Here is a 12,580-nt window from a genome sequence, read left to right as displayed (position 1 = left end):
TTACCCGCTGAACACCATGCAAATAGTTGTTGCTATTAGGAAAGTCATGCAATAGAGAGATTAATACCAGGAAAGAATTCGAGGTTTTAGCAGATAAATATTGGTAAGTATTTAGTTGAGTGGTTTCCTAATTAAAAATTGTGCTTTATCAAATATACTTTATTTCAAACTTGTTTTGTTGGATTGTTTTGGAAGATAAGATTAAAAAATTATCTTAGACATATTCGTTGTTCAGAATTTTCTTTTGATATTGCTTTATTTTTTAGCTAATTATAGGCTAGATATATTCTTAGGATAGAATATTTAATTTTAGTCACTCATTATAGGCTAGATAGATTGTTAGGATAGAATATTTATTTTTATTCACTCATACTTTTTTTTTTTTTTTTTTTTTTTAAATTTTTTTTTTTTTCCCCCGGGTTGTTTTTTTTTTTTTTTTTTTTTGAGATAGTCTCGCTCTGTCCACCAGGCTGGAGTGTGGTGGTGTGATCTTGGCTCACTGTAACCTCCACCTCCCAGGTTCAAGTGATTCTTCTGCGTCAGCCTCTCAAGTAGCTGGGACTACAGCCACCTGCCACCATGCTTGGCTAATTTTTGTATTTTCAGTGGAGGCAGGATTTCACCATATTGGCCAGGCTGTTCTTGAACTCCTGACCTCAAATGATCCTCCCACCTCTGCCTCCGAAAGTGCTGGGATTATAGGTGTGAGCCTCCGCGCCTGGCCTATTCACTCATACTTTTAAAATAGTTTTCCAGTTCTCTCTGTCTACCAGTTCCTTCATGACTTTGCGTGCATGCGTGGTGCATTTGCTCTTCCTTTTGTCTGAATGTCCTCACTCTGCTTCCGTTCCCTGCCAGCCCGTGCCTTCCCACCAGACTAACTTGGGCTCATTCTTCATAGCTTAGTTCTAGTGGTTGGTTATATTCTTTTTTGTGTGTGCGTCTTTTTCTTTTTAGTGGTTATATTCTTAAGGAAACCTTCCTTTAACTGCCGCTTCTGGATTTGGTGCTCTTTTTCTCTTTTCACACAGCACTGTGTGTGTATCTCCAACATAGCCGTATCTCCATCAAATGCTCACATCTTACCTTCCAGGGAAAAGGAATCCAGCCATGAAAATATAAATTCTGTGTATGAGCAGATTTGCTGAGGGAGTGAGGGCCTGGTGATATAGGAAGAATTAGATTGGGGCATATATAGCTATATAGCTATATATCTGTATCTATCTATATGTCTATTAGTAGTAGGGAAAGAAATAACTCATATTGGAACTAAAACAAGTAGGTATCTTAGTCTACATACAAACAAAATTGATAATGATGAGGTAAAATTGACAGTGTTTGAAACTTTAACAACAGTATCAGCAGCTCAGAATTCCTACCAAATCACGGTGAAACATGATGCAATGAAACAAGGCCTCCGTTCTGAAAGTTTGAGGATTGCGACAGTCTACCTGTACAGATGCCTAGTGGTAGAACAGCGAATTAGAGTCCTCAGAAAATCCCAGCAATAGACAAGGTTGTTTTAAAATACATAAATAATAAATATTGGAAACATTACAACTCAGTCGGTAGGTTACTTACATAGATGACCCTTAGTGTGTGAAAATGAAAGCGCGTGGGATTGCCCATTCATCCGTAATACAACGAGAATGGACTGGCATATTTGGATCTGTTTATAGTCCATCAGTAGGATCTCAGCAGATGGCACTTTAGAGGACTGGGGTCCATTGTGGGTAAATGGATGTTCTGCTCAGTGATTGTGGGTGGTGGTGTACTGTGTAACACAATTCTGAAAGATGTTTGCTTGGTATGTCGAAGAAGTATATCTCACCAGTGGCAAATCAAACAACCAAAAATTGCTTTAGAATTGAAATTGTGTTTAAGCCCTAAAAGCTTTACTTAGTGCAGCTCTTCTAAAATGAAGCCATGGCAGTACTAGATTTGAATTTGTAGTATAAATTAAATGGTAAATTTTAGAAATTTAAAATATTTGAGAATATACTACCTGTTTTACTTAACATACTATTACACATCTGTTAATTTTAAAATGTTTTTGTATTTTTTTAAAAGGGCGATTACTGAGAGCCAATCAGATTAGTTTCAACTGGGACAGGCTTGCTAGCTGGATCAACCTCACCGAGCAGTGGCCATACCGGACTTCATGGCTCATATTATATTTGGAAGAGACTGAAGGTATTCCAGATCAAATGACATTAAAAACCATCTACGAAAGGTACCTTTTTTTACCTCTTTATATTTTACTTTATTTTAGATTGAGTCATATAAAGCAGACAATACAAAATAATATGTATAAAATATATACTTCTGGATTTAATCATTCTTATTAATTCCATTATAATTTTGGAGTTGTATTAGCACAGGCATATATCCCATCATGTAAAAATCTATGACTTTATTTGTACATGCTTTTCCTTTTTCAGATATATAAAGGTTATTTAAAAATTTTTTAAATTTTTTAGAAACAGGATCTCTCTCTGTCACCCAGGTTGGAGCACAGTGGCATAATCATAGCTCACTGTAGCCTCAAACTCCTGGACTCAAGTCATCCTCCCATCTCAGCCTCCCAAGTAGCTGGGACTGTAGGTGTGCACCAAGATGCCTGGCTCTTTCTTTTTATTTTTTTCTTTTTATTTTTTTTGAGACGGAGTCTCGCTCTGTCGCCCAGGCTGGAGTGCAGTGGCTGCATCTCAGGTCACTGCAAGCTCCGCCTCCTGGGTTTACGCCATTCTCCTGCCTCAGCCTCCCGAGTAGCTGGGACTACAGGCGCCTGCCACCTCGCCTGGCTAGTTTTTTGTATTTTTTAGTAGAGACGGGGTTTCACTGTGGTAGCCAGGATGATCTCGATCTCCTGACCTCATGATCCGCCCGTCTCGGCCTCCCAAAGTGCTGGGATTACGGGCTTGAGCCACCACGCCTGGCCTTTCTTTTTATTTTTTGTAGAGGCAGGGACTTGTAGTGTTGCCCAGGCTGATCTTAAACTCCTGGGCTCAAGCAGTTCTCCTGTCTTGGCCTCCCAAAGTGCTGGGATTACAGGCGTGAACCACTGTGCCCAGCCTTAGTGTATAGTTTATATATTAAAACTTCTAAGATTTCGGATAACTTTTATTTCCTTAGAGTATTGTCAGTATGTGGTTTTCTTATTTTTCTAGTTCCTATTTTTTATGTACACATTTAATGTTTTCTAAGTAAATAACTGGTTTTAGAATTATAGAGGTTGTTGTATTAGTCCACAGATTTGAGCTCTTCTGGGTTTTTCTGTTTAATTTATGTGAAATTAGTTTAGTGGTTTAAACCTGTGCTGTATCAAGTAGGTGTTCCAGTAGATGCAGTGATATATAATTACCGTCTACCTATTGAGAAGTGGTACTGCATTGCATCTGGTCTTTGAGGTTTTACAAATCATCTTATTGTGAGATGCATGATTTGTTTTTCTCTTGGTTCTGTAGTACAATATTTTATTGTACATACAAGGTTTTATTTTGTGAATAAACGTTTGTATTATAATACAGGTGCTGTATAATTATGAATGCTTGCTAGTAACAGTAATTACTAAGCGGTTAAAACTTTTAAAAGGATTTAAGTGCTTCATAATAATTCATACCAATATAATTAGGTTTATTTTTTGCATGTTATATTGATACATAAAGCCCTATTTAATATAAGCAGGTAATCCCTTGACACTCTCATCTGTCCTTGAGATTGTTGTTATCATTTGTGTGAAATTAAAATATGTCATAAAAAAGAATAAGCCTTCGTTTAGGAACTGTGGACTGATGGCTTAAGAAACAGTAGTGGAAGGAATTTGCAGCTGCCTCAGATTCTTAGACCCTGTTTGAACTGGTATTGTTTAGGAGAAGTATATTACTCCAGGAATGTATTTCTAGATTTCAAGAAATTTGTAAACTTGGGCACAGGAGAACTAGTTGTCTCACATGGGTTCTGACTTAAGGAGGTTGGGTCACTTAGTGTTCCTGACCTCCTTCCTTCCCATCAGGTGCTCTGCTAGGTGCCTTATGTACTCTTGAAGCTTTGGAAAGTGTGGAGGTGTTAGACGGGGATAGAATGAGGGATGTGAACTTTGCTTTGCCATTAAACCAACTTATTACTTTAAACTTCGGCATTTTGGCAGGCTTGTCATCTGTGACTGGGCTGGATTTGGGGTGATTTTGAGATGCCGTTCTTCTCTTTTTGGTGAAATAAGTACATTTAAGTCTTAAATGCCTGCAACTACTTACAAAGAATATTTTGTAGCTAGTCTAAGGAAGAGAAAAAGTATAGTAAGCAGTCTTTGATATTTGTAGGAATTGACTTAAAATAATTACATATAATAAGGATTTGGAATGAAAAACTATAGGAAGACACTTTGATCAACATATTGAAAAGCCAGATATTAAAGTATGTGAGAATAATCTAGATGATTATGTTTCTAGTTAACTGTAGTTGAGTTCTTTGATGCTATTGCTTGTCATTTGAAAGAGAAAATTTTATTTACAGTCGACAAAAAGCAGCAGTATGTAATTGATATTCATTTATTGTATTAAAGAAATCTGATTTGGCAAAAACAATCAGAAAATAGTATTTTTAATGCTAGTAGTGAATTTTTTTTTTTAATCCATAAAAAGCCTCATTTATTTTTATAGCAATTTGATGACACATCTGCTGGCTTTATTCAGGTGAAAAAGAAAATGTTGGTTCTTGGTGTTTGGTGAAATTGCGTTGTTAAATTATTTTTTAAATTGTTCAACTTTTAACAAATGACATTTGATACTAACACTGGAAAGCAATTTCAGCGAATTAAATAGACCCCTCTGTAAACCACAGGAACATTAAGATGACACACTGTTCATTCAAGATGGTTTTAATTGGTACAATTATTGTAATTTTCTTGCAATTATGTGTTGAGCTGAAAGCTTTTGTCTGGATCATTTGAGAGTTTTTTTTTTTTTTTTAAACATACGTTTAGTAAGAAAGGGAGTAAAATAAAAACTAAAAATTTTCTGTCTAGTTTTTATTGCAGCATTTTAGGCAACCATTGAAAGATTTTAGTCTAAAACTTTATTTCTGGCATTTAAAGCAGAATGATAGTGGTTTTTAAAAAAATGAATTTAAGTAGTTTTCATGAAGATAGTGTTTTAAATTTCTGTTTTGACACTGCTCAGTCAATCTTTTACCCAGGGTGATATGGTCAGAATAATTTTGCAATAAGGATAACAACATTCTTTATTTTGGTACTTTATTTTGATGTTTAAAGAAGAGTTGAATAAGTTCTAAGGGTGCTTCAGAATGGTAGCCATTTTCCATTTCATTGAAATAGCAGTTTGCTGTACAGACACTATGGACATCTAATTTATGACTTTAATAGACCTGTTATTTTTAAATTATTCAAGTAATGGTGTTTCTATACATTATTTAGGGCATTCTCATAATAAAATGTCATATTTTATAACCCCTCCTGATACTCACCCAAAACTTTCATAAGCTTCATTTTATCACATCTAGTCATCTCGTACCTCTTGTAGCTCTCACTAACCTGCTTGCTCTCTCCATCATTTTCTGGGTGATGATCAGCTCTCCTTCCCTCTCTTCCCCGCCATCATTTGGCCTGGATTATGCACAGGCTTGTTTGTTTTGCATGTGGACTTAAGTTATGAATGTGGATAGCATGAAAAATTTAACATTAGTTAGTTTAGAGGAAGTTGTCGCTTCATCTCCTTTGTAGTACAAAGTCCATCCTTTGTACTGGTAATTTTTCTGTTTAGTTTTTAAGATACTAGCAATATTTTTTCCAAAAACTGTTTTGGTGTTTTTTATATATAGCTTAAAATCTTAATGAAATTCTTTGTTTTTGATATATTACTTATCTGTAGGTATTGGTGTTGTCGTCATTCAAAATTTATTAAATTACTATCTTTTATATAATTGTTGTTTCCATCTTTATTCTCAAAACACACTTGCTTTGACTGCAGAGGTTCAATATTTTATCCATCTCTTTATCTTTTTAAAGAGAAAGCCTGATCTAGTTATTTGCAAAATTACAAGATAATTCCCCATATAGGAGAGGAAACTTAAGCAGGTTTTTACTGAAATAAAGATTGTGTCATCTATAATAGAAATCATATTTTTTCTGGACAGAAATAAATGAGATTTGTATATTTGCCAAGTTCAGTGTGAAGAGTGAGCCTGCAGACCTTGTATAAAGATGCCCATAATCAGATGTAATGTTGACCATTCAGTGTGCATTTCTGGATTGGCATTATTTTTCTCCAAGTCTTTGTGAAAATTGGACAATTCAGATTTCTAAAGATAAAGGTGAAGGGCATAATTTTTTAGCTTATTTTGACGTATCTGTAAATCATGCCTACTTTCATTGTTTGGAGAAAACAGTGAAATGCATTAAAGTAGACGTGTTTGGCTTTTTTTTAGTTTACCTATTTGTGTATTTTGCTACTTATTTATTTTGTTGTTGTTACTAGACTTCTAGCAACATCCAAAGATGTGAGAGAAATTAAGGGGAGAAAGCTTAAAATTCATTCATTTATTCAGAAAACACTTACTGGACACCTATTATGGACCAGGCACAGTTCTAAGAGCTTGGGTGTATCCATGAACAAAACCAGCAAAGATCCCTGCCCCGAGGAGCTTGCAGTCTGTCAGAGAGTGATGGGTAATAAACAACATATATAATACATAATTAGCATGTTAAAAGGCAGCAAGTGTGGAGGAAAGGATAAAAGGTAGAAGAGAGTTAAGGAGATGAAGAGTAGTGCAGGTTCTGCATTAAGTAAGGGGATCAGGATTGTCCTCATGGAGAAGGGAAGAGTTGAGGAAGGGTTGAAGGAGGCAAGAGAGTTTTCCAGGCAGGTATCTGAGAAAGCATTTCCAGGCAGAGGGAACAGTTCCGGGCCAGAGAGCACCTGGAATCAGTGTTGAAGGAACAGCAACAAGGGAGCTGATGTGGTGAGATGGGGTGCAGTGAAGCCAGTGAGGAGGAGGTCAGGTCGGGTCACCAGTAGGGTTCATGGACCCCTTTTGGAGGACTGTGGTAAGGACTTTGGCTTTTACCCTGAGTAAGATGGGGATTCATTGCAGGGTCTTGAAAAATTTGTAGCCATTACCCTGATGCTTCAGGGCCTATTTGCTGTGTCAGTGCAGCTTGGCCTGAGTTAGGGAATCCTGTTGATTTTAAGGAGCTTATGGGAGGGGAATAGGAATGAACCTGGGTAGAAAAATTAAGGTAAATGAAAAGTTCAGAAAGTAGTTGGCTATCCCACAGTAAAGATGAAATAATGAATAGAGTCAGGCATGGCGGAGTATGCCTGTAATCCCAGCTACTCGGGAGGCTGAGGTAGGAGGATTACTTGAGCCTGGGAGTTGGAGGCTGCAGCGTGCCATGACTGTGCCTATGAATAGCCACCACACTGCAGCCTGGGTGACATAGTAAAACCTTGTCTTTAAAAAATAATAAAAGATGGGTTATAGAAATAGCACATTGTGGCATTTTCTATGTGAGCTAGGAAGTAAATAGCCAAACCTGCAGTCCTGTTGCAGGGTTTTGAAAGAAAACTAGTTATTCTAAACATCTGCAAGAATTTATAAGACTAATTTCCCTTTGTGTCTCCCCTGTCTCAATACTTTCTTTTTTCTTAGGATCGTTTTATTCTTTATTTTTTAGTGATGGATTTATAGCCAACTTTTTGTATCATTTAAAAAATTGCCTTCCTTCCCTTTTCTTGCCAGCTACATGGTCTGGCTCTCTGATATACAAACCTCGGGTTGAGAGTGAATGAAAGGTGATTTTTGTGGCATTGAAGACTGCTAGGTGTAGGAAAGATATCATGGGCAGGAGAGCAACTAATGAGTTGCTTTTAGAATAATACTGATTTTGACTTATAGATAGTATAAAGTGCAAATGATGGTCTGTGCATCTCAAATTGGGCTCTAAAGACAAAAAGACATAATTGGTCAAAATCTGTATGCAGGCACCAGGTTTCTGCTGGAGTTCCCAGTGTCCTCAGCCTGGTTCTGGCTCCTTCTACTTTTCATGTGCTTCTCTCTCTGGCCCCTCCCACCTCCTTCTTCTGGTCTCATCTTAAATGTTACTACCTTAGGAAGCCTTTTGTTACCAAGCCCCCCCATCCTTTGAGGCTTTATTAGGTTAGTCCTTTATGTGCTAGTATGTTCTTTAATAGCACTGGCCATAGTTACCTTCTTATAAGTATTTGCATTGCTGTTTCTTTAATATTTGTCTCCTGAATGAATACACTTCATGAACTGTAACTTTCTTAAACATTGCAGATTTTTTTTGCTTGTAGACAAGTGATTGGTATTTAGACAGTAGTGGGTATTTCTGAAAGAATAAAGAAATCTGATGATAACTTTTGGATTGAGGAAGGCATGGACTGGGGAGGTAGTAGATGAAAAGCCTCACTTTATCTTGAAGAGAATACAGATACTTCATTCTTTAGGCTTAAATGTAGGCAAAATGTTTATTTTGTTATATACCAGTATGTCACTGGGCCGGACACATAGGAACGTCTCAGTACACATTGACTGAAGGATGACTGTATATTTCACCTAACACTTGGTGGTTTCTGCCTTATGTCAGGTGATGCTAAAATCACAGCAGTGTTTTTGAAGGCATTCCCTGTAACTCTTGAGTTCAGCTGCGTTTCTAAGGTTTCTTACATTCATAATCCATTTATGAATGCCATGGTCTGGTGGAGTTGTTTTGTGTTTTTTAAAATGTTTATTTCAATAGCTTTTGGAGTACAAGTGGTTTTTGTTGCATGGATGGATTATATAGTGGTGCATTCTGAGATTTTAGTGCACCCATTACCCAAGCAGTGTGGGTTGTACCTAGTGTGTAGTTTTTTGTCCCTAGCCTTCCTCCCATCCTGTCCCTCCTGAGTCTCTAATGTCTATTATTTTACTCTGTGTGCCTTTGCTTACTCATAACTTGGCTCCCGCTTATAAGTAAGAACATATGGTTGTTAGTTTTCCACTCTTGTGTTACTTCGCTTAGAATAATGGTCTCAAGCTTCATCGGAGTTGCTGCAGAATGTGTTATTTTGTTCCTTTTAATGGCTGAATAGTATTCCTTGGTGTATATAAACCACATTTTCTTCATCCACTCCTTAGTCAGTGGGCATTTAGGTTGGTTCCACGTCTTTGCAATTGTGAATTGTGCTGCTATAAACATGTATGTGCAAGTGTCTTTTTCATATAATGACTTTTTTCCCTTTGGGTAGATACCCAGTAGTGGGCTTGCTGCATCAAATGGTGGATCTACATTTAGCTCTTTGAGGAATCTCCATACTGTTTTCCATAGAGATTGTACTAATTTACATTCTGGTGGAGTTGCTTTGGATTGGCTACTTCCAGACAGGTTCCTCTCACTTCAGATTCTTCTTACGGACTCAGTTTCTTCTTAGAGACTTGTCAGAATTGTTTTTAAAGGATGACTCTAGTTCTGTTGTGCTAAATATTTTAATTGTGTTCATTTATTAAACAAATATAGAATTTATTATATGTGGGGCACAGTCTGATAGTAGTAGCTAATGTATTTTGTGAGCCCTCATTCTGTCCCATGCATTGGATTAAGCACTTTACCTAGATTAACACATTTAATGCAGGTTGCATATCCCTAGTCTGAAAATCTGAAATCTGAAATGCCCCCAAATCTGAAACTGAGTGCCGACGTGATGTTCAAAGGAAATGCTCACTGGAGCATTTGGGATTTTGGATTTTTGGATTAGGAACGTTCAGCTGGTACTGCCAACACTCCCACATCTGAAACACTTCTGGTCCCAAGCATTTCAGATAAGGAATTCTCAACCTGTACTTCTAACCCTAAGAGGCAGAGAGCAGGAGTTACCTAAGACCTCACAGCTGTAACTGTGCGCTTCCCCAAGTCTTTCTGGGGGCCAAGAGCCTGTCCTCTGTAGCTGCCAGCTAGGCAGTGGGTCTGAGATGCGAGAAATATAGAACTAAGTATTTTAATTTCCAGATAGATTTTAACTTTTCATTGAAATATCTGTGAGTATTTAGAATAACGTATCAATGGGAATGTTGTAGCAGGGAGAAATTTTTCTGCAGTGTTGAATTTATCTTTTCTATTAAAAAATGCGAACAACTTATCAACATATACAATCTCAGATAAAGGCTTTAATTAGTTCTAATTGTGTCTAGTTACCGTGCTAGGTTTTGGGTGGAAAGCTTTGAAAAATCACTTCTGATATTTAGCACTTAAACATCTGCTACATCTGTTTGTTTAAGCCTTTATACCATTTTTATGTCTACTATATGACTATAATTTTTTTAGGTAACTTTTTCAATAGGTTTTCTTTTTTTTTTCCTTGAGATGGAGTCTCGCTCTGTTGCCCAGGCTGGAGTGCAGTGGCATGATCTCGGCTCACTGCAAGCTCCGCCTCCTGGGTTCATGCCATTCTCCTGCCTCAGCCTCCTGAGTAGCTGGGACTACAGGCATCTGCCACCACTCCTGGCTAATTTTTTTTGTATTTTTAGTAGAGACAGGGTTTCACCGTGTTAGCCAGGATGGTCTCAATCTTTTGACCCTCGTGATCTACCCGCCTCAGCCTCCCAAAGTGCTGGGATTACAGGCGTGAGCCACCGCACCCGGCCAATAGGTTTTCTTTTACTTTTGATTTTGAATGTATTTTCTTAGCCTTTACTCTCATAATGCCATTTTTAGTGTTTAATGCAAATGTAGAATGAAGAAAAAGTGTTAAGTGTTCGAAAGTCATGTGTTTCTAACGTCATCATGAAAAACTCAGGTATATTAACCTAGATCTTCATTATCCAAAACCCTTATTATATAAGTTATCTTAAAATATTTAACATTGAAAAAGTATAGAACCCAAGTTCTACAATGTTTGGAATTGTTGGAAACTAACACCAAAGACAATTTCTTGAAATAGGTGTTTTAATATGTAAGAAATATATGTTTAATATGTAAAAAAAATTATTACTTTTGCAGGTTTACAGTTTATTTTATAATATAGTAAGAGCATTATGTATAGTTATATTTTTCAAACAAGTCTGATTATTAAAGAATTCAGTGAGGGATTGCTGAGTTATACCTGATGTAAATGACGAGTTGATGGGTGCTGACGAGTTGATGGGTGCAGCACAGCAACATGGCACAAGTATACATATGTAACAAACCTGCACGTTATGCACATGTACCCTAGAACTTAAAGTATAAAAAAAAAAAAAGATTGAATATGAAAGCCTTAACCATCACATCAAGCCACAGATCAGTCATAGCCACCACACAGAGAAAATTACCATTTGGCAACATCCATCATCTTTACAAGTACTACCCACATCTGACTCCACCTGAGCCAGCATTGTTGCTGCTTACTTCTATCTTCAGTGAGGCTGGAAGTCCACAAAAGGGTCTTATTCCCTTTACTGGGAGAGGAGAGGAGCACAGAAATGCTTTTCTGAGGGGTAACTGTCTTTCCAATCCTGGATTCTCTTGTCAGCTCCCTCCTCACCCCTCATTTTATGAAATCAATAAAGAACTGAAGCTCTCCTTGAAAAAAAAAAAAAAAAAAAGAATTCAGTTTACCAAAAAAATTACATATGCCTTGGCAGATCAAGTAGCCAACTTTTTCCAGAAGTTGATTTTTTCAATAAAGGTTTGTGATTTCAGAATTTCAAATCAAAATATTTAAACATTTTTTAAAATATAAGAATAAACAAAAGTGATTTGTAACAAAAATGCTAGCTAATTCAAATGCTAAGATGATGTGGAGCTGCTAGTGTAAAACCATGCTGCAGAAGTGGCTCCTGTTAGCAATATTCAAAAAGTCCACAAGATGGGAGCATTTCACTACAAACATTATTAGCACATTCGGCCAAAAATAGGATGTAATACATTTTGCTTTCCCCTTCCGTAGAAAAACAAGTGAGAGTTTAATGAAAGATTGAATTTCCTTTTTTGTTGTTGTTTTAAAAAAAGTGGCTTCAGGACATTTTTCAGCACTGAGAATCTCTATCATAGGCAAATGAATGGTTTTCTATTCATATAACATAGTTTTTAAGTGTTGTGCTACTTTTGTCTCCTCAAATTAGTTTCAATTAACTTTTGGGAAAATAGTGGCTATGAAAAAAGAGGAGCGTAAAGAAATTGATCTGCTTACAAATTTGCCTTTAGTTATAAAAATATTAAATCCTAAGCATTGTAGAACTTCAGTTCTATACTTTTTAAACATTAAATCTTTTAAGAGAACTTGTATAATGAAGATTTTGCCTTAATCTGAAACATATTCATAGATCTACTTTGAGTTCAGCGCCTCCTTTCTCTATGCCTGTTATTCAGTTTTATTACCCAACATTTGCATTCTATATATGATTAATGTAATACACTTAGATTTCTTAAAGGCGACAATTGCATAGACAATTCATCCCTTGGTAGCAACTTATGATATTACTAGTGGTGCCTAAAACAGCTATGAAAATTTGATCTCATGTACTTTTGTTGGAACATTTTAAAATATCAAGTATAAACTCTTGATGCCAAAAAACAGGCTTT

At 36.6% G+C, this 12,580-nt stretch overlaps 1 protein-coding gene across 3 annotated transcripts in view; it reads left to right on the top strand.

Moving 5' to 3' along the window:
- KIDINS220 (kinase D interacting substrate 220) overlaps window positions 1-12,580 on the top strand; it is a 109,780-nt gene that overhangs the window by 65,427 nt on the left and 31,773 nt on the right. For all 3 annotated transcript variants that reach the window (XM_025353580.1, XM_025353581.1, XM_025353582.1), the window contains one exon: window positions 2,071-2,233. In XM_025353580.1, the coding sequence (XP_025209365.1) occupies window positions 2,071-2,233 (163 nt within the window). The remainder of the gene's footprint in view (window positions 1-2,070; window positions 2,234-12,580) is intronic.

This window comes from Theropithecus gelada, chromosome 13, assembly GCF_003255815.1.
Source record: "Theropithecus gelada isolate Dixy chromosome 13, Tgel_1.0, whole genome shotgun sequence".
Taxonomy (NCBI): Eukaryota; Metazoa; Chordata; class Mammalia; order Primates; family Cercopithecidae; genus Theropithecus; species Theropithecus gelada.
This window is presented reverse-complemented; position numbering and strand designations above follow the sequence as displayed.